Here is a 23,227-nt window from a genome sequence, read left to right as displayed (position 1 = left end):
TGACTTTAACTCATTTAATTTGCTCAAATAATTTTCGAGATCCTTGCATGATTTATACAAGAGGATGCTCTGAAAAATTCACGGCGACCAGAAAATTGTGTCATTAGAATGGACAAAACTTGGTGACGTGAAAGTAACTTAAATTTTTTATTGGTGCAGTTGCATCACTAACATTGCCGATTTAACCCATTTGTACTAATTGAGTTAACCACCTCTTATTGGTATACCCTACCACCCTACTTTCACTTCATTTTCAGACTCATTTATCTAACCTGGGCACCTGGTATTTTTGTATCCTGAATGCAGATGACAGGCTAAGGTGCAAATGAAGTCTTTATTAGTTGAATGGAAATTTTTTAGCTCTACCAATTCCTCATTCAGTTGTCCTGTTGCTTTCACTGAAGGAACGTAGATTGGACTTCGAAGTAAACTGACACAGATTCAAAGAGCCATTTGACCAGTCGAGTGTATGTCAGCTTTCTGTTGAGCAATCCAGTTAGTCTCATTCTCCCACTCTAACCCCATGGTTCTACAAGTTTATTTCTGCCAAGTAACTATCCAATATCCTTAAACTTCCACAATGTTTGTAAGCAACAAGTTCCAGGTCAACATCACTCATTGCATGGGAAGTGCTTCCCCACATCCCTCTGAATCTATCACTCTAAGCTTTAAATTGATGTCTCCAAGTCCTTGTACCATCAGCTATGGGAAACAGATTTTCTTGGTCTACCTTACGAAAATGTCATTGTGTTGCACACCTCTTTCAAATCTTCACTCAACCTTCTTTGAGCCAACAAGAAACCTTCACTTGACCTTCTCCAATCTAACCTTGTAGCTAAAATTCCTCATCCTTGGAACCATTCCCCTTAAGCCCCTCTCCAGGATCTTCACATAGTTTCTAAGTTACATAACTGTGGACAATACTCTAGTTGTGGCCTAAGGGTTCACCATAACTCAGTACAAAGCCCAAGCTCCCAATTGATATCCTAGACCTCAGAGATCGATGCACATGTAGCCCCAGCTCCTTCTGTCCTTGCACACTCATCGGATCCCTTCTGCCATAATGATCTGCCTCCAAGTTCTCTATTAAATTCCATCTGCCACTTGTCTGCCCATGCTGCCAGCCATCTGAATTTTAGCTACAAGGTTAGATTGGAGAAGGTCAAGTGAAGATTTCTTGTTGGGTCAAAGAAGGACCTGCACCAAGATATACAAACCTAACAGGAAAATAGAATCTTTTTATTCCTAAACTCTATGATTGAGTATGAATTCATTTTTAAATCTAGGATATGAGCAACCTGTATTATTTGGCTCGGTTATTCTGGTCAACATAAATATATTGGTAGCATGGGTTCAATCCATCAGAGTAGAAAACATTTAATGCATCTATTAAATGAAAGCAGGATAAAATAACTGCAGATCCTTGGGCACTGATATTTAAGATGATATGGATTGGAGAATGGTGGTTGGGAAAAATCTTTCCCAGACACTTTTTTTTAAAAATCTGAGGTTTGGAACATCCTGTATTGAGAGCAATGATCGGATTATGACGATTGAGAGTCAGAAATCAGTAAGGGCTTTGGGGAAGAGGAAGGCTGATCATACTCGGGAAAGAGCCATGCTTGGGTGTTGGGTGGGAGGTCGGCGGGTGATAGGGTTTGGTGGTGACCGTGCTTCCTATCCTCCTGAAGCATTGCTGGAAATGTTGGATCTGGCGAGTCTCCTTTCCCTTCAACTGCTGAGTTTTCTGGGAAACCCAGCTCGCCACTGTTAACTCTAAAAGTCTGTAAAAAAAAATCAAGGTTCACAGCCATATTAGCATTTTCAAACAAACGACTGTCTTTGGAGAGCAGATTAGCTTTCCCTTTGACGCGTCGTCGCCGTTAAAACTGGAATTGCACACCTTCGAAGATTGAATGTTAACATACCAATCAAAATTTGCAGCCGGCGCCTAATATTAGGGCTCAGCCCCTTGTAATATGTTAAGCGTACACTCATGTAGTATTCTAAAGGTATCAAAATACTCCCAATATTCATGACGGGAAAACCATGACAGGTAAAATTCAACAGGGTGGATATTTCTGAGTTATAACGAGACTTACTGATATCGACCATTTACTAACATTGTACACATTGTAGCAGTGCGAGCGTGAATAAAATGACATTCTAATCGACAGCTGTAGCAACAAATGTGTTACAGAATCCTGAACTATTGTTTGCCCGAATTGTGGGCTCCTTTGGACCTTAGATTCAGCTGTGTTAGCGGCACACCAATAAACATTCCGGGTTGTGAGGATAACGACCAATAAAACCACAGTATTTCTCTCCCTCCAGCACATTTTCTACGAGATTTATTTTCAGGATATTACTGGGATGCCTAAATACAAACTGGCTGTTTATATCATGACAAACCCAGTTTGGGTTACATGCTAAAAGAATTTACCAAACCATGTTGTAAATTTCGAGATATTTCGCCTTACTAAAAATGCCAGCATTGGTTTAAGTATAACTGCTACATATAGAAAATATTTATGTAATAGTCATGCAACAGTCTGCTTGTTCACATCGGTATTCACGGCTCGTATCGTTATTTATAAAGTATCTAAATGTTTTGGTTTGTGGATACTACAATCAAATGCAGGAAACCTGTAATAATCAGATAAGAGCTGTAAAATGCAACGTAATTCAAGAGATTTCGAATTGGTAGATTTTTGTTTGAGATGAACTGCACTTTCGTGAATGTTAAAGGACATTAAATTCTCCTTCAGACCTAATGGAAAACACAACCATTAGATGTTCAGGCAGAGCAGAGCGGGGTCGACTGCTGAAAACTGTTTATCTTCAACTTGTTCTGTGTCTTTTGCAGATTACGTTCCAACCTAGCGTTGTTAACTAATACGTTTAAAGTAGTTCTAAATAATTTAAAACTGTATATGGTAATACATTACATGGACCAAATACCCAGATGGCTATATTTATAAAAATATTAAAGACAACGCACACTTTTACGGCGTTCGCCAACTTTTAATAAAACGGTCGAAAGTGGGCGATGTTATGTAAACGATGCCACTGACAACAACATATTACTTATGTTAGAGACGATGCGAATGGTTTGGAAAACATTTGGAAGATAATTAAGGTTTGTCTACATTACCTTGAAGGTGTCTAATTAAAATAATTGATTCAAGCTTGTTGTAGGATTTTTATAAAGCAAAACTGCCGTTTATCAGCATTGCCTCCCTTTTTGCGCCTGATTTGCAAACCTTCTTTCCATCCATTTTAATCACAATTGTCTTAATCTCCCATTTTTACAGGGCTCGTCATAATACATTTACATATAAGTCAATCGCCTTCATTGTCCGGATGGCTACTTAGCTTTTTTTTGCAAAACTATTGCAACATTTATCGTCCTTCAGCAGTTTGAGTGCACCTTTCCCTCAATTAAATTATGCAAAATGTTAGATCAAACTGTACAACTGATGAACATTTCTTTTGCTTTTCAAATCTGCTCACTGCTTGATGTTACTTGTTGCAGCGAATGACTTGTTCCCTAACCAAATAAATGAGAATTACCGATGATACGCTATTTGGAATACTCAAACACTGATGGCTCTTTTTATTATTCCTGAGATTTTAGCAGGTTGCGTTTATTAACACAGTGGTTTCGGCTATTTCTGAGAACTGCACATAACTAAACTGCTTTGCAACTGAGGAAGGGATGAGACAGCGAGCTGAAGTAAGAGAGGAACATGACGAGAGCTGCGCGATATCCTCCTCGCACCGCATCCTCCAGCAGCTCCGCTTCGCCCTGACTGGTATTCCAGGCACGCGCTCCGGTACCCCCGGGAAGGAGGGCCCGTGACGCGCGCTCCAGCACCAGCATGCGAAGGAGCCGGGCTGTGTCTCAGCACTGAGTGCACAGGAGAGACAGGTGGCGGTCACTACCATAACATTCGCACCAGTCAGGGGTTCGCTCTCCTTTTTTTTGTTAAACCAAATAAAGGCAATGAAACAGACCCCGGCGATGACTGGAAGCGCCGATGCAAGGTTTCGGGGCTTTTAATTCCGTGCTTGCTGTCTTGCTCACAGCATTCGGCAGATCGTGCGTGCAAACACCGCGAAGGAGGACTGATGCACCGAGCACACTGACAGCCGGCTCCCGGCGGCGGCGCCGTGCACGCGTGCACGTGCACACACGCGCGCGCCCGAACTCCGGGGGCTCAGCCCGCGCCAGGCACCAGCTGAAGGGCGGGCGGGGGGTTGGGGGGGGGGGGGGGGGGGGGGGGGGGGGGCGGTGGAGGAGGGGGAGAGGAAAGAAAGGAGGGCGTGGGAACACCGGCCGACGATTCGATTGGCCGGGCGGCGCTTGTCAATCACCGTCGCCGGGGAACGTGCGCGATGTGTTAGGTTGCGTTCGCCATTGTGACGAGGGTAGTGTGAGAGGCCGCGCGGGAGCGAGGAGGGAGCTGCGTCTGCTTGAGCTGGGTGACCTCTGACCCTCCTCCTCCTCCCCTCTCCCTCTCTCTCCTCCGCCTCCGCTGAAAGCGGGCAGCTGCAACGCTGACAATGAGCGGAGCGGCACCGAGCGCGGCACTAGCAGCAGCAGCATTAGTATTAGACTAGGAGCCCCGTGCATTGCCACATATCTCTCACACTCACTCACCCACCCACCCCTCTCTGCCTTTCAATCACACCCTCCTTCCCTTCTCTCTCTCTCTCTCACTCCTCCTCCCTTCCCTCACACTTCATCCATTCCCCCCCCCCTTTTCTTGTACCTTGCAGATATCTTCCTATAATTACCTTCTCACCGTATTCTCTGCAGCCACACACACACACAAACACAAACAACATGATGGCGGCAGCACCCATCCAGCAGAACGGGACCCACACGGGGGTTCCTATAGACCTGGATCCCCCCGACTCGAGAAAGCGGCCGCTCGAAGCGCCTCCTGAAGCTGGCAACACCAAGAGAACAAACACCGGCGGTGGGTATCACCATTTATTCTCCTTCTGCTTCGCCCCCTCCCCTCCAAAAAAAAAGAATCCCTTGGAAAAATGGCGTCTGTTTTGTTCGCAACACATTAAAAAATTGTAATTTTGGGGAAAAAAACATAACCTGGATATTGATATCTTACCTTTCAGTCCTGGATGATATGAATCAGTGGCAGAGCTCTGGTGGCCATGAGCTGGCAAGAACTGTTACAATTTGGATTGTGGGCTGACTAGCGGTTTGAGCGGAGTCCACTTTCCATCGTTTATTGCATTTTAATAGTAAGACGCAAGAAGGGAAAGGATTGCGTGGTTATTCGTCTTATTTTTGGTTAGCGAGAAGCTTGTGTGTTTGCGAGTTGCAGAGTCTGTGCTGATTATCGCCGTGTAATTTTGTTGGGCAAATTTGTTGTTTTCCAAGAGTGCAAAGAATCTTGACGTGTATGGTGTTTCTTTGGCATACATTGTCGTTATTTTATGGTCTGAGATTTGTAACTGACAGTGTTACCTGTGTAACAACTAAGTAGTTCGAATGAAAGCTGACAGAGGCTTGAAATGAAGTGATACTTTAATTAATGAGCTTAAAAGGATCACTGTTCTCTTAATAACACCGGTTAAGAAATCTGGGATTGTGCTGCCTCGTATCTGTGTTGTGGTGACATGTCACTGTTGGGGATCAGATGTAGAAACCAAACCAAGTTCGGGAGAGAGGGATGCCATTCTTTCCCACACAGGGAGGGTTCATTGATTCACGTGTTGTTGTTAGTTATGTTCGTATCTTGTGTCTAAAAGTAAACAAACAGTAAGTAATCATTAGGGCTACTGAGGAGCTTTCGCCGGTTACACTGCGTTTATTTATTTACAGTGCTGTATGTGGAGATATTTAACTGCGCTACACGCAAACAGCGCGGTTTTATAGGTCAATTACAAATTCACTGTCACCATGGAAACCAGGACTGTCATCATCTTCTGATACATTATTCAAAATCCTTCTAAACATGGGTACGCAGAGACACTCTTTCTCCCTCTGCATCACAAAATGGCATTTATTTTTGTGACGTTTAACATAGAGTAACTATTTTTGAAATTTCAGTAGTTGCAAATTTAATAAAATTTGTTATATAGAGTAAATTGTTTTTTTTCTCTCTACTAAACTCTGTCATTTTCTTCAAATTTACTAATATACTGATTTATGATTACTCCGTTTTACAGTGGATTCCAAGGCATAGATTTGAGGAAAATCTGCTTGTGCCCTTTATCTCTAATTTTGCAATAACCTATTCGTTTTCCTTTTGCAGAAGACGGCCAGTATTTTTTAAAAGTCCTTATACCTAGCTATGCTGCCGGATCTATTATTGGAAAGGGAGGACAAACCATTGTCCAACTGCAAAAAGAGACTGGTGCCACGATCAAACTGTCCAAATCCAAAGATTTCTACCCAGGTAGGTGAAAGCGAGCTCAGAGATAATAATTGACAGGAGGGCCAACGGTCCTCCCAAATAATCGGACGATCCAACATTTAAGAACATTTTCAGCGTGTTCGGAAAGAGTGAATGATGTATTTACCTTTAGTCTACACTGTCAGTAAAATTATGTTGTAGTCTTCTGGTATGGCTTTTGAAGTATGTGTATTTGGCTCTTGTTATTCACGCACCATCTTTAGCTGTGAAACCAATTTGATTGAATTGTATTTCTGAACGTGCATATCCGCCCTTCCCCGAAGTACGGATGGTTAAACGCACAGAAAAAAAGGTGATCAAACAGTTTCTTTACTTCATTTATCATTTGTGTCATCCGTGCTAATCACCCCCTGTAATATTTATCAGAGCATAGCTATTGCATTTTCTGTAAATTGTGCATGGAAACAATTTTTGTCCTGGAAGGAATTGCGAAAACCATTTTGAGCTTGTCCGGTGATAATTATGATGAATGAGATTGCCAAAGCTTGCAAGTTTTGGTTTAGTCGGGCCCGGTGTTGGGTGTGCTATTTAGTTCTGTCATTCATTTGGCTTTGGGAATGTGGTTGAAGTGAAACGAGCTAAATTAAAAACCAGTGGCTTGATGACAAGAAAAGGTTATTGCTCTTGAATAAGTAAGCTGCTTTAGAGCCCAGAGTTGCGTCCAATGGAATGAATGAATTCCGTGATCGAGCTGGGACAGCTGGTGTGACGCTGCAGTCGAGCAATTGGGGCATTTCATTTCTCAGGGACATTAACTGGGTGAGAGAACGGGTTCGTTTCACCAGACCTAATTCACGGATGCAGAACAAACTACTTACCGTGTGCTTTTTCAGTTGTTTGTTTTGTCAAATCGAGGCATGGTACTTTAAAAAAGCCAGACTGCCGTCAAGTTGCAAGCGCCCAATCCTGACTAGAATTACTTTGACAACTGGAACCAGAGCTTCGGTCTGATTTTATTATCCTGTGCGATGTAGAAAGGCTTCAAGTTTATGCGGATTTTATGCTTGAATTGTAAAGAATAATTTTCTCTTCTGGCCTAGCTAGACCTATTTCATACCTACCATCACTTAAGCGAGGCGAATGTAGCTCTGTGATTGTGTACTCTGTTTGTGATTACCGACCTCCTTCCAAACTTCATGAACAAACCCCTCCCCGCCCCCTATATATGTATATGTATGCGCGTATACACACACACACACACTCACACACAGCAAGCCAAATTGTGCCTGCTACAGGCAATGTATGAAACACGTGCAGTTGTGTTGGTACCAGTATGAAAAAAACAATTATTCCCGATGGAATAACACAACTTGCAGCTCAGTGCTTTCAAGCGAGGTGCATGTTCTGTGATTCAGGGTACGTTTAAGTATCTTAAAATGTTAGTGTTTGTTGTTCAGCAATTATTTCCCGCAGGTATGTTCTGGTGAACTTGTCATTAAAAGATGATTCCCCGCCTCCGTACACAGATCTCACATAAAAGAAGTCCCCTTTGAAAGATTCAGAATATTTCATTTTGCTTGGTACTGAGCTCATTTCGAAATGCAGTTCAATGACATGGTAAATTAGGGGATTTTTCTGCGACGTCTGTCCCGTTCAGTTACCAAGTGAAGAGTGCAAGCACTCTTGTCAGCTTCCTAAAAATAAGCAGAATCTATGAATGTTTCAATGTCACTCAGTTAAGATGTTAAATTTATTTACTGGGGTATGAATTCTTTGCAGGATTCAAAAGGCACCCTCCTATGTAATCCAGCACCTTGTTGATGTTGCTCCCAAATGATGTGTTTATGGCAGAAGTGGACAAACATAGCCACGAAATACTTACAATCTTAATAACTAACATTTAGCAGAGGAACGACATGACAATCTCTCTGATTTATGAACAAAATATAATGGCAGTCTAATGTTTTGGTTACTGTTTTTACGCGAAGCACTATTTCAAAGTGTTCTATCTTATGTTATATTTAACCAAGGAAATATGTGAATGTTGACTGGCTTTGATTATTCATGCTGACTGTTGCATTTCGCTACATGAAATAATACCTGAAATCTTCAAAATTTGATCATTGACTTGTCACTTGCAACAGTATTGTGACTGCAAGAAGTGCAAGTCCAAGTAATGGAGATCCAACCATAATTTGTTGCCACAACACCTGATCTCCCTTTTTTGTTACAATTTGTGTACATTTAAAAGTTAAAATTAAAGATTGTAATGAGCAAGGCTGTTCGGATTTATCCCTTCTGCACTTAAGTGGCAGCTAAAGCTTATAATAAAGATGCATATCCATTCCTGCACTTACTGAGCTGTTCTGTATAACTACCTATATTTATAGTGCTGCCATTTGTATTCCAGTCTGAACTTTTAAAGATACTTGGTGGAAATAATTCATCTCATGGCCATGTTTTTAACATAGTTTTAACATAAGTTTTGTTCAGTATCATCAATTAATCTGCTGTCAAGACAGACAAAATAACAATGTGGATTATTTAATGATCATGTTTTCTGTTTGCATGTAGAGTTGTTTCAGAAAATATTTTAATATGTATTAAATATGGTACATATAGGCACAATACAAATGTGAGTAGTGAGGTTTAATAAGCATTTCACAACTGTCGGTTAACTAGTCATCAAGATGCTGTTTCTCTTTAAAGAGGGATATTTTTCACATTGCTCCTAGTCAAAACACTTTACTATTGCAGATGTTATTATGTGGGGTTATAGGATCAGTGTGTGAGTAAAAATGTAGTTTAGAGATTGAGCCAATAACTGTATCACTGAATTCTATTTTAATAGATATTTTACTGAAATGTTCAAATCATTTTAATGCCACCCTGGTTGCAGTTGTAATATATTTTGGAAAAAAAGAATATAACATTCAATAAGAATATAATAAACAGGTGGATGTACTTGATTAAGCTTTCTAAGCATTAATCTATTTGAACAAAAAAAGATCAGAACATTTTATGCCCATTTCAATTCTTATTGGAAATACAGACTGAAATTGTAGTTATGGGTTCAAATTAATGTGGAATCCTAAAAGATAGAAATATTTTTCTGCAGTACGTGGCAATAAACGATTTAAGTACGCTGGCTGATGACCTGAATGAAACAATCTGTATTGGAAAGTAATTGACTGCTCTGTATTTTATATTTAACATTCAGAATATTTGCATGTTAATTTCAAGTCATTTTATTATCTTGCCAAATAACTGTTTATTAAAGATGGTGCTTCTCTTTTGAAAGAGCTCCTGTCGAATGCATTGCTGTTTTAAGTTCCTTTGTGTATTCTTTTCTAAGTTGCTAAAATGATGCATCGCTAAGAAATTGAAAATGCATTACTTTTAACTAAAGTTGCTACTCTCTATGTTAATTTTCTGGTGTCTTCTGAAGCAGAAAATTGCAATCGTACCATGTTTGTGCATAGCCACATCCTTTATTGCTTTATATCTTCTTTTTGCTAATGCAAATTACATGCTGTATGCAGAGTTGAATTCTCTTTGAGGATTCAACACATTCATTTAACTTTCTGAATAACTTTCTGAATTTTAATGATTTAACTAATGCCCTGCAGTTTTTATTGCTTAGTCAAATGCAAAATTTGTGCAGATATTATGTAATAGAAAATACAGTTTAAGAGATGCAAAGTACACGGCATGCTCAATTTGTAAATGAAGTTCTAGATATTGATATACTTTATCATTTGTAAGAGGAAAGGATGACGTGTTCCCAAAACTCTGAATTACTGCAGTAATGTCACATGTAGAATATAAAGAAGCTCCACACATTTCATTGAACTTAGCCAGTAAGATGTGGTATGAAAGGTAGCTTGTTCAAGAAAAACAAAACCGGTTGTGGAGATTTTTGATCTGTACAAATCCTTTCTTAAGATTATGCATAGCATTGCCAGTCTACTTGGCAATTATCCAGAAGAGCTGCAAATGTCTTTGAATTACGGAAGGTTCTTGATGCTGCAGCCTATTTAGTGTTAAACCTCAGTACAATCAGGATAGGGAGGTGATGTGTTGACATATAGTAGGTTGCCAGCTGCACGCACTGACAATTCTTAACAGGACAGCTGCTGGTCATGTGACTTTTGTTGTTGGACTTAAATGGTTACTTTCTTTTGAACAAAGGATTTATTTATGTCAAAATTAAGCAGTAAAGGACCAAGCACTGATGAGATGAGGTAGAGAAATGAAGGGACAGGGAAAAAAAAGCATGAAAATTACAATGTGGCTGCTATGGTAGTTGGAAACACTAATGATTAGTCACATGCTTACTTGAGTCATATTCTCTATGACTCGTGGTAATTTCCAGAATCAAGTGAATTATGACAAAGTACTGAGAAGTGTGCAGTTTGTTTCACTGTAAGTTAGAAAGTTAGAAAGGTCACTGAAGATTTGTGAATTATGAATTGGTACTGAGTTGAAATTACCATGTGTTTACCAATACAGGATACAAACAAAAGTCTACTTGGGATTTTCTGTTGATTCTTCAATTTACTATTCAAGAAGTTAAACTGAATGTGGTGGTTTAGTCATTACATTACTGGATTAATAACCCAGAGACCAGAAGACACAAGTTCAAATTCCACCAGGGCAGCTGATGAAATTAAATCTGGAATAAAAGTTAGGATGTTGTTTGAAAAAAACAAATATCCACTTTACCTACATTTTTGAGAGAAGGAAATCTGGGTCTGGCCCATAAGTGATTTCAAACACCAGTGCCTCTATTGTCCAGACAGCTCGATAGGCCTTCTGGTTGCATCAAAACTCACTTCACACCTTTCATTGCCATCTTCTTATCTTATTAAGAATGGAGAATTAGTGCTGTCCAGTAACGGCACCAATGATAAATTGTATAAATTCAGTAAATTATGTAAATATCATCACTTTATTCCCTTATAATCCCTCTTAAGTGTTGTAATATTATGAAGATTAAGGTGCAATGTTGACAAAAATATTCATTATTGGATGCTGATAGATTAGGCACCATGACCTTCATATCTACAGGAGGAGGATCTCCCCCTGGGTAGTCATTATTACTGAGTAGGTTGGCTGCCTTTGAGCTGCATGAAGCCAGCCCTGTAACAGGTGCTTAAGTGTATGGATGGTTGCATCGTTGGCACAGCTTGATTTGGAGGGTGGTGGAGGGAATGGGGGCTGTGGGTTGTAGAGTGTGGCTCTTATTCCTAATCAGGAATGGGGGTAAAGCAATGTCTGATCATGTTGAAATAGTTTCTTATTGTGCGAATGAGAAATTGGTTTGCTTGGGGGACTGGGGCATAAGTATTTTGGCATCTCCTAGTCATGAGCATTTCTGGAAAAGCACTTAGCTCTTCTGTGGAATCAATATTGCCTCTCTTTAGTGGTAAGAAAATAGACAATATCCATCCGGCCTCATTTAAAACTTCTCATGTACCTCTCTTTTTCTCAGCAATTGAAATTATGAAGATCTGACTTTATTCTGGATGCATTATCTGGGATTTTTTATTTTGCTTAATTACCTTAAACTTTTAAATGTCATGTGGGCTTTTTGTTTGGTTTTAGTTTGGGAGTGTAGAATCATTTATGATTTTTAATTTGAGCTTGTATATTGTTGGAAAAAAAGAAACACCTTTTATTGGCTTTGTGCAGCTTTAACCCTGCTCTGTATTGTCAACAGGAAAATAACACATTTTTCTCGTCAGGATTGCCTCCCTTTTCCTTCCTCCCCACCCTCTGTCCCCCCAACCAAACGACACATCACTAAAAGTATGCATTCCAACAAAGAGAGAGAAAGCCATATGCTAATGTAATAAGAATCAGGATCGGTATTGTCAACTGTTCAACGATTGCAAATTGTTAAAGTGAATACCCACTAATGTATAATACTACAGAAATCTAGTGAAATATTAACTGTGAATAAAAAAAGTATTCTGCATTGTTCCTGATTATATGTTATGTAATCATGCAGTAATTTAATCATGTAGTCTGGCTCAACAACTCAGATGTTAGTTAACAGAAAAGTAAGATTACTCAAATTGGTACAATGTTCGGTGTTTACTGCACCCAGAATACTGATCCACATGTTATTGCATGTATTCGGTACAAATAGTGACGTATTCAAGGTTTGAATTAGTAATTAGAACAAAGCAGTTGCAATAATATTACACAAAGCCCTCTGTGTGTGGCATCTGTTAAATCTGTACTTCAACCTCAATGAGTGAACACCGAAGGAGAAATTGAACATGGTTTCAGTGGCATTATTTCCAATATATTGGACTGGCACATAGCCTTTCCTTGAAATAAGCTGTTGTAACATGTCAGTTTTATGGTAGCTGGTGAGGAAGGTATTAACAAGCTGTCATGTATTAAATTAAAAATATCTTTTATTTTTAATAGGTCCATTGGAAATATAGATTTAGTCATATAAATCACTGTGTGGTCATTCTGGTATGTTCCTCCAATAATGTTTTTGAAAGTCAGTGGTTCTCCATATTATACCAGTGAATAATTTCACTTTGATTTTGTTTGTATCAACGTATGTTTAACATGTATTTGACTGGCTAATTGGATCCAAAATTGGGTTTGTGATAGGAGACGGAGTGTAGTGATGGAAAGATGCAGTGGTGTAATTACAGGGATTGGTGCTGGGACCCTCGTGGTTTGTGATGTATGTCAATGACTTGGATGTGAAAACATGAGATACGATAAGTAAGTTTGTGATTGACGCAAAAGTTTGTGGTGTTGTGGACAGGGAGCTAGGATGTCCAAGGCTGCAGCAGGATATGGATCAGCCAGAAAATTGGGCAGAGTGTTAGCAGATGGAATTTAATCCTGATGTGTGTGAAGTGCTGCATTTTAGGAAGTCGGATAGGAGTGGGCCATATACTATAATTAGTAGGGCACTAGGAATGTTGATGAACAGAAGGACTCTGCGGTTCAAGTTCATTGTTCCCTGAAAGTGGCAACACAGGTCAATAGGGCAGCGAGGAAGGTATATAGCATGCTTGGCTTCATAGGCCAGGGTTTGGGATATAAGAGGTGGGAAATTATGTTGCAACTTTACAAAGCACTGGTTATGCGGCACTTGGAGTATTATGTGCAGTTCTGGTGGCAACACCATAGGAAGGATGTGATTGTGTTGGAGAGAATGCAGAGGGGATTCACCAGGATGTTGCCTGGATTGGAGGACTTTAGTTATCGTGAGAGATTGGACAGGCTGGATTAGTTTTCACTGGAGTGAAGAAGACTGAGGGGTGACCGGATAGAGATATATAAAATTATAAGAGGCATAGGTAGGGTAGATAGTCTTTTTTCCTGTAGTAGGGGGATCAAAAACAAGGGGCATAGGCTTAATGTGAGAGGAAGGAAGGAAGGAGTTTTAAAGGGGAATTGAGGAGAATTTTTTTTTACACAGAGTGGTTGATATCTGGAACTCACTGCCAGAGAAGGCGGTGGAGTCAGATACAATCACTGTGTTTAAGAAACATTTCGGCAGGCACTTAAGTAAGCAAGGCACAGAGGGATACGGAACCTAATGTGGGCAAATGGGATTGGTGTAGGTGGGCAATAAGGTCAACGTGGACCTGGTGAGCTAAAGGGCCTGTTTCTGTGCAATATCTTGAATATTGTCTGTGTTTACAGCAACTATTTTCCTATACTTGATAAAGCTCAAGGATTTGGGATACTTTGGCACTGTTGACCCCTTGAGAATCTGATTCTGCTGAATGTTCCCCGACCTGAAATGTTAACTGTTTTCTTTCCCCTGTTGCTGCTTAGCCTGCTGAGCATTTCCAGCATTTGTAGTTTTATTACTGGAATTTAAAGATTTTGCTTGAAATGTGCTCTGAAATTAAATTTTTGGAAGAGCTTTCATTTCATTGGCTTTGTGCAGACTGTGTACTTGCACTGTGATGTCAACAAACTGTCATCTTCTTGTCCACTGACTGATAGAAACCACTGATAATTATTGCTTGGTGACATCAATTAGCAGGAAATAATGAAAAGCATCGTCTTTCATGGAATGCCCCTTAATTTTTTTTTCACCATTCATCATTTGAATGTGTTTGTATGCACATTCACAGTAGATTACTGGATTACAATTTTTAATTAACACATTTGTGTAATTGGCATAATCCTAATTGAGTAATTATTGGGAAATAATTGGTTATAATTTCTGCAATAAGTTGGAAACTGGTGCTCTTGTACTGCACTGTAGGTGAGAACACGGGTTTACGTACCGAGCTCATGGAATGGAGAATTTATGATTTAAAAAAGCATTGCGGAAGCAGACGTGTATGTTGGTTATGCTGATTTCTAAGATTTTTGTATAGGTCATATTTTTAGTTCTCATCTGAACGCTAGGAAGAGCTTGTGTAGTGTTTTTGAAATTTTGTTTGAAGAAGTAGATTCTGACAGACATAACTGATTCGGAGAGAGGTTTAGATTATTAAGCAGTGAAATCAGTAAGTGTAAATTAAAAGCAATTATGATTTAATTAAATGCACGTAATTAACTCAGTCTTTAAAGACTGTATAATTTTATACTTTTGAAATGCAATTATTATGAAGAGGTTATTCAGTCTAATGTTTTCTATAACACAGTGGATATAGCAATTCGTGTAACTCCATGATTGTACTGCATCTTTAAGTTATTCCAGCCTATGCATGTAAAATATTGTAACTCGATTATCTTTATTCGATGAGAATGATTTGACTTTTGTTTTTTATGCATGCCATTATCAGATATAAATATGCTGTCTGTCAGTAACTAACCATCCCATTAAAGGTTAACTGTAGGAATAAAGTTCCTGAAAATGTTTTAAGGAATAACGTGGAATTATTACAAGAGTTTACTTTCCTTGCAGACTTTTAAAAATTATCAAGCTGGTAAAATATTATCATGATCTACTATTTCTTTGAAATAATACATATTGCGTTACACTAATTTGGTCAGCATCTTGGTCAGATATAATACAGTCAGGTTCATTCTTCCACTTAATATTCTTATTTTCAGAAGAACACCATGTAAGGTAATAATGTGACATTGTTCTATTTCATAAAGTTGCCATCCTGTGCTCCCTGCGTGTGATGGCTAATTTGTGCTTTAGTGGCAGGGGCCAATGTGTAGCTGTAACTTGTTTCAGCGAGTTAAAAGAAGAGACTATACTCCCATTGGGCCAAAATGGATTTGAACCCTGTCCTTGGTGGTGAAAGCCTGGTTTAAAATACAGTGTGCTGCCCCACGCCTTGGAAACAAAGGAACCGTGAATCTGTGAGAGTAAATTACTGCAAATGGCAACTATTCCCCATTCTACTTTTCTGCTGGAGATAGAGATGTGGTAACCCAGATCTTTGTTGTTATTGACCACAATATTTAGTTGCAGCTGCTTACACTGGAGACAAGCCAGGATACAAGCTTTACTGTTGTAGGTCTGTCAAGCCACATCTCTTAGAAATAGAAATGACTTTTGCAGTCTGCGTATGAGATTGTCATCCCATTTCCATCTTTGGATGCGATTCTGATATAAAATAGAACAGCATCTGCAGAGATCTGACTGACAAACCTCTCACTGGGACTCATCATTGCAAGCTGCAGCAGGTGCAGAGTTCTTCAGTCCTTTCAAAGGTTTGGGAATTTTGTTTTAAAATTCATCAGGAGACAAGAGGGAATGTAGTCTTGAGAGCAGTGTGCTCGATGTCAGTTGTCCAGTGCTGGAATGCCGCAGGTAATTGGGCAGGACGGGTGGGAAATGTGGTGATGTGCTTCTCACGTTGCACTGCAGCTGCTGCTGAGCTTAATTAATCTGACCCTTAGAGGCTGTGGTGTCATGGTGCAGCACACACACACACACAGACAAGAAATGGCCAGACTAGACTTTCTCAGTTCACATTGAGTCTGTAGTATCAACCAGATTGGAAGAAAAGCCTCTGCTGCTGTAAAAATGCCGTACAGTGAGTCGAATCACGAAGATTAATGGTTGTACAATTTGTGACTTATCAGATTTCTGATGGGATAAAGTGCATAAAATTATTTAGCTGGTGAAATATCAACTCAAACAGCTTAGCTAAAAGTGGACATCAGCTGTTGTTTTAAGAGTAGAATATTAATTTTGATATTTAAGTGTAATTATCATGTTATTTCACAATTGCTGTTTGTGTGGATGATGGCATTTCACTCAATAATATACTGTGTTGTTACTTTCAGAACTGGTTTTTAGAATGACATCCTTTTCTTGTACTATATGTTTCCAGAGTGTCTTTCGTTCTGTCCTCTGCTTTCTGCTAGGAAACCAACTGAACTGAATATGGATTTTCACTTAACCTAGAGAAATGCTTTTCCATGTTCATTAATGATTTTGTTTTGAAACAAAAATATTTTTCCTTGGGAATTGCTGATGTCATCACATGATATCCCCTCTAATCATTTCAATAGGTCAAGACTTAGTACAAATATTGAAAGTAGAAAGCCTTGGGAAGTGAAATAGCATTGTCCGATGTGGAAGTTTGCCTGCAGCTTGTTAGCATTTCATCAGTGTGAACTTGGAGAATTTCTAAGTGTAAACAGGATATTATGAAGGGCTGGTCTATAGCCTGTGCTGTATCGCAGTGAGTTCCTGACTGAACTGTGAACGAACCTCATATGCCTTATTCCTTTAATACCATCAATTAACAAAAATCTCAGATTTAAAACTATCAGTTCATCCAGCATCCATTGCCATTTGTGAAAAGAGTTCCAAAATTCTATTTACTTTGCATGCAGAGGTACCTTGTACCTTTTTTTAAATATCAAAATGCCCTGCTCTAATTTTTAGAGCATCCACTCCTTATCTCCCAAACCAGGGGAAATGGTTTCTTGTTTTTCTCTCTCTCTGCCCTGTATTAGTGAAATTATCCTTCAGTTATAGTACATTGCCCCCCGACTTTCTAAATTCCAGGGAATGCAAGCATAGTTCATAGCACTGTGCTGGATCGCACTTCTCTTCAGAGAAGTGCCAGCAAGCTGCAATGTGCAAGTCAGATTGTTCCTGAATTCTGTACCATGGCGCATCTGACCTCCAGCAGTGGGGCTGAGTTCAGAAGTGAGCACTGGGCTTTAGCCTTAGACTCTTCTCTAGAGTGTGGCTGCATTCTTTTGAATAGGTCACTGAACCGGGCTAAAAAATTCAGTGTAGATAAGAATATTTGTATTTCACTTAATTCTAATGTTTTAAATTAATTTCTATCACTTAAGTATATGTTTTAAGTTTTATAAATTAAAATTTTAGATAATTTATATCTATATCAACAATTTAACTGTAAATATTTAAAAAGGCCTTTGACAGTAGTGATCTGTCGAAAGGCCATCAGAATGACCTGGAGCTGGAGCTTCAAGATCTGCCAATTTAGGCCTCATCATCTCTTGTAGGGTGGCTGCAGAAGTGAGGCCTGGACCTATGTTCTGCAGGGCCATATAACGTAAATGTGGCCATGGGAATGGCATAATCTAGCCCGTTAATTTAGTTATTAGAGTTGAGTCATTCAGTCATTTGGTTAATTTTGGAGACACAAGAGACTGCAATGCCGGAAATCTGAAGCAACACACAAAGGAGCTGGAGGAACTCAGTAGGTCAGGCAGCATCCACGGAGGGAGCTGGACAGTCGATGTTTTGGGTTGAGACCCTTCATTAGGGCTGTCCATCTCCCTCCATAGATGCTGTCTGACCCACTGAGTTCCTTCAGCTCCTTTGTGTGTTGCTACATTTGGTTAATTTTGCTGCACCCGTTCCAGAGAAATATATCGTTCCAAGTAATAGCCTGTTGTTTTACATTAGGTTGAATTAAGTGTCATCCTTTGTTATTGGCACTGAGTTGAAAAGTACGGTTTAAAATTTGTTAATTGTTTCAAATGTTAACAGAGGCTCTAATTACTAGAAAAATGCTATGCAGCCAGTTGAATACAAAATGAAATGGAAATAAGAAGATGAACAATGTTAATATTTTAAGGCTGTGTTTAGTCATGAAATAATTTTAAATTTTGCACCTAATTGTCTATGTCCATAACTTTGGTATTTAAAGCAGCATCAACATTTACTCGACTTGGGTATGCTTAATGTATATAGTTGTTGTAAAATATAAATAGAAAATGTCATTTGGGTCAACAAGTTATTCACAAAATGGGACGTGCATCACTTTCTCTAAAAAGTGCGGAAGAATCTTTAATGTTTTCTCAGCAATTTATACTGTAATTATAACGTTTAATGTTCAAGTTAGTGAAGTGCTATTTTTATGGTGGTCTATTAGAACTGAATATTTGATGACTACATCTATCAACTGAGTATTAGAAACAATGAATAGCTGCAGCCTTAGGTCTGTGTATTAAAGCCACTGCATTACTACCATTGCATTCTTGGAAATATTCTCCTTGGAAACGAATCTGAGGTTGCTGGTTCTGAGGGCAGTGAGTTTCATACATTGCCACTTGAATAATAAGAAGGTATTCTCTCAAAATCTGGGACAACAATTTTTCTTAAAACAGAACACCAGAATTTTGCATTGTTTAGAGGTGCAAGGACCTGGAAAGTTCTCCAAAGTTGGCTAATTGTTTCAGCTATTTTATGTTCTAATTTAATGGTGGTTTCAGTTCTATTCTCAGTATTTAGCTGTTTTTTCATTTTAAAGATGAATTTACATTTGCTTGTTGTTATCAGCTTATGTAGAGAAAATATATTCGCCTTGTCCTGTGCTCATTATGGCTAGGATAAGGTCCCTTGAGGTTTGTTTTAGAAATATCAAAAATGGAGTAGGCCATTCAGCCCCTGGAGCTTGTTCTGACTGAATGAGGTCATAGTTTATGTGACCTAGCCCAGTCCTTGGCCTCATCTTCCTCCAACATGTGGCTAACAAAAGTTTATCCAACATGTTTAAAATTGGTAATTGAGCTGGTGTTTACTGCTTTTTGTGGGAGAAAAATTACACAATTTTCATCATTCTTTAAAATATTTTCTCTGATTTTCAAGTTATATCCTTCTTTACCTCGATTCTCCCATCAGCAGAAAATATTTTTTCTTCAAATGTGCTACCAATAGCATAAAAACAAAATGTAGCGGTTAGCGTAACGCTATTACAGCGCCAGCGACCCAGGTTCAATTCTGGTCACTGTCTGTAAGGAGTTTGTACGTTCTCCCCATGACTGCGTGGGTTTCCTCCGGGTGCTCCACTTTCCTCCCACATTCCAAAGATGTACGGGTTAGGAGTTGCGGGAATGCTTTGTTGGCGCCGGAAACGTGGCGACACTTGCGGGCTGCCACCAGAACACTACGCAAAGATGTATTTCACTGTGTGTTTCGATGTACATGTGACTAATTAAGAAATCTTATCCAATCCTGTCCGTCCATACTCCAGGGAATATATCAGATTTATGTCATTGGTCCTTTACTCATAATCTGACATTTGGAGTCAAGGTAACATTTTGGTGCCTCTCAACTCTTTGCAAGGCTGATTATGTTGTTTTCCAAGGTGAAGTTTCTGGTGTTATGCAAGTACTCAATCTGGTCTAAGTCCAGCTTTGCAGAGATGTAGCAAAGTGTTCTTCCCTTTGTATTTTAGCAACAAACATTTCTTTCACTGTTTTTGTTTCCACCCTACTTTTGTGGTCCGTACTCCAGTGGATACCTGAATCTGTTTGGACCTGCACTGTTTCTAGTGTTTCACGAATTAAAGGTGTATTCCAGATTATCCTAATTTCTTAATCCAAAATTGATTACATTGCACTTACCTGTATTAAAATCTGCCTGCCACAGGTTTGCCCCCACACCTAGTCAGTCAGTGACCATGTGATTTTATGATCCTTTCTACATGAGCTATTAATGTTGTAACTCTTTGTGCTGTTGGCATATTTGGCCAGATGGTTTTCTGGATGGTACCTTTTATAATCCTCAGTCATTAGTAAAGGTACCATCCAGAAATTCCACCTTTGATTGCTAAATATGCAGTATAGAGGTGCCCATACATGGCTATCATCTTCCAAATCTCATTTCACAGCAGAACAGAATTTCAGAAGAATACATTCAGGGATACCATTTATCACTTGTTTAACACTGCTGATCTGGGGATGAATTTCACCCACTCATGTTTAGTTGAGGCCTCAGCATATATCCTTATGAGCAGATTGGAGCAAATACCCATAATCATTTCTCTTTTCTCTGTTGCCATATCAGGCATATAATTTGTCTTTAGTTTCATAGGCTGTAACTTTAGGCTCTGTTTAAGGACAGTGATTATAGTCAGGCTGAGTGAAGATGATCTGGCAGTTATCCTGTTAATCAAACTTGGTAACCATGAAGCTCATGACCAAGGTCGATTTTATGCATTTTTTTTTAATGTAACTGTGTTCCATTCATTTCTTCTTTCTGGAGAGATTATCCTGTTATTATTGGGTAGAGTTATTGCCTTCTCTGCTGTTAAATAGACTGATTTTTGAGTGAATTGACTTTACTTTCTATACACCAGACAATAGTCATATGTATTGCTCCACCTCCAACTCAATGACTGACACAGTGTTGTTAATAAATATTCTGTTAATTTTAGTAAACACTCTCTTATATCCAGAGATATTTCTCTGTCTAATGAAGTTACCTCTTTATAAAAAAAAATTGATTGTGCTCATTAGATATGAGCCACCTTTTGTCTGTGGGCCGTTTGCAATCAGCTCAAATATCTTAACTGAATATTTAGTCATTATGCCCTTAATTATAGAATCAAGTAACTGTCCCAGAAAATACTTCAGACTGGCAGGTCTATAATTTCCTGGTTTCCCTCATCATTCTTAAATAACGGAATTAACTTAGCAATTCTCCAAACAAAAAGAATAATTTGTGAATTAAGAGGACTTCAGAAGATTATAGCTAATGAATTTGCAGTTTCATCTGTTTACTTAAAAATGCTCATGTGCAAATAGTCGGGTCCTGTGCACTTTGTATCAGGCTTCAGAGTATTATTTTTCTCATTCTGTTTTCTTGCCTGTGTTAAAATTAGAGGGTTATACCTCTTGATTCATCAAGTTCTCTAACTCCACTGTGAAGACTGAGGCAAAGTGTTAAATTTTAACATATGAATATGCTGAAAGAGGGCTGCAGACAAATAACATCTAATAAACCCCGAAGTAGGTGCAGAGTCGGTGACCTTTTGACACAGTAATATCAAAGCATTTATAGATTTCATAATTAGCAGGAGCAGGTGTGATAAGGATCCCATAGCTGGATTCCAACTGCAGTACTCAAAGATAGATTCATTCCTGTAAGTTCAGACAATTAGCATTGCCACAGAGAGGTAAATCACTGGTGGAATTGAGATGAAATGGTCAAAAGCTGCACATCGCTTCAGTGCACCCTCCCCCACCGCATCTGATGCTGAACCCTTTAAGGTTCTGCAGGGAGAAACTGTTCTCTGCTGATGGGAGGAAGAAACCTGCTGCTGAAAAGAAGGCAGCTGGAAGTAGCCATGAACATAGTTGCACTTGTGGAGTCAACACCAGAAGTGGTTTAATGACCTAACCGAGGAAGGAAAGTGGAGTTGAGCAGCACATTCCCCTTCATCTTGTATATATGAATCCAGCCACCTCACTCTACCTTGTCAATAACACAAAAGCAGACACTGCAGATACTGAATATGATTAGAAAAACTGGAAATTTAGATCTGAGTTAATGCTTTTGGTCAATGACCTTTAATCGATCTGATAAAAGGTCATTGATCTGAAATATTAACACTCTTTCTTTCTCTCTCTCCACAGATGCTCCCTGACCTGCTAAGAATTTCCAACATTTTCTGTTTTTATTTCTTAATTGAACCTCAGTACATCACTCCTTGTATCAACTTGAATTGCAGGTGTACCCATCTCTGCCTAGCCTTGTCTTTGGTGCATTTTCTACTGTTGGCATTCATCATCATTTGTGCACTGCCAAGGCTCGTCCTAATGGTTACAATTAGCAATTGGTTTACATATACTCTTTGAACGCATGCCATTGGTCTCTATCACTCCCCGCAGGAGAAGAAGAGAATCAGCCATCTTGTAATTGACAGCAACAGAGGAAGAACTGCTGGATATCGGTGGATTTACGGTGTGTTTAATTGACAGAAATTGGGCTTCACAACTACCTGAACTTTAAGTATCAGATTGCTGCATGGCATACAACACTCACTCATGTTAAAGGATGTCAGCTGGAAGTGAAATTTGATCATTCAGAACATCCTTACCGTGATAGTTCTAATTCATGCTTTGACTTTGCCATAAGACCATGAAGCATCCCACAGGAGATGATGCTGATAGACAGCATCTCTCCTCAAGTGGTCATTTGGTCTGAAAGTGTACCTGCATAAGAGCTGGTGATAAAGGAACAGTTCAGAATTATCTATTTCATTGAGACTATGTGGACAGATAATTGACATTTCACTTTCATCAGAACTTGGAAAAGTTAGAAGTTAAACATATTTTAAGTTGTAGAGGAAGAGAGGTGGAGAAGACAATGGGAATATATGTGATAGGTGGAGACCAAGAGAGGGCAAATGGCACTGGTGTAGGTGATGCCTGCTAAGAAAAGGTAGTGAAGGCTTTTAAATAGCAGCTGATCTGTTCTCTCAACCTCTTCCCCCTTCTCTGAAACTTAAAACGTGTTGATTTCTAATTTTTCCCAGCTCTGATGGAGGGTCATCAACCTGAAATGTTAACTCTGTCTCTCTTTCCACAGATGCTGCCTGACCTGCTGATAATTCCAGCATTTTCTGGTTTTATTTAAAATTTCCAGCAACTACAGATTTTTG

The 23,227-nt window shown here is 39.2% G+C and overlaps 1 protein-coding gene and 1 long non-coding RNA gene across 3 annotated transcripts in view; one reads left to right on the top strand and one right to left on the bottom strand.

The window, feature by feature from the left end:
• Positions 1-5,245, bottom strand: part of LOC127576637 (uncharacterized) — a 52,163-nt gene extending 46,918 nt beyond the window's left edge. Inside the window, exon 1 of the long non-coding RNA XR_007957262.1 lies at positions 5,136-5,245. This is a non-coding gene — a long non-coding RNA (uncharacterized LOC127576637). The remainder of the gene's footprint in view (positions 1-5,135) is intronic.
• Positions 4,334-23,227, top strand: part of LOC127576620 (RNA-binding protein Nova-1) — a 206,482-nt gene continuing 187,588 nt past the window's right edge. For both annotated transcript variants that reach the window (XM_052027204.1, XM_052027202.1), the window contains exons 1-2: positions 4,334-4,985; positions 6,288-6,431. In XM_052027204.1, the coding sequence (XP_051883164.1) occupies positions 4,850-4,985; positions 6,288-6,431 (280 nt within the window). In that variant the 5' untranslated portion in view covers positions 4,334-4,849. The remainder of the gene's footprint in view (positions 4,986-6,287; positions 6,432-23,227) is intronic.

This window comes from Pristis pectinata, chromosome 1 (assembly GCF_009764475.1).
Source record: "Pristis pectinata isolate sPriPec2 chromosome 1, sPriPec2.1.pri, whole genome shotgun sequence".
NCBI classification, from domain to species: domain Eukaryota; kingdom Metazoa; phylum Chordata; class Chondrichthyes; order Rhinopristiformes; family Pristidae; genus Pristis; species Pristis pectinata.
This window is presented reverse-complemented; position numbering and strand designations above follow the sequence as displayed.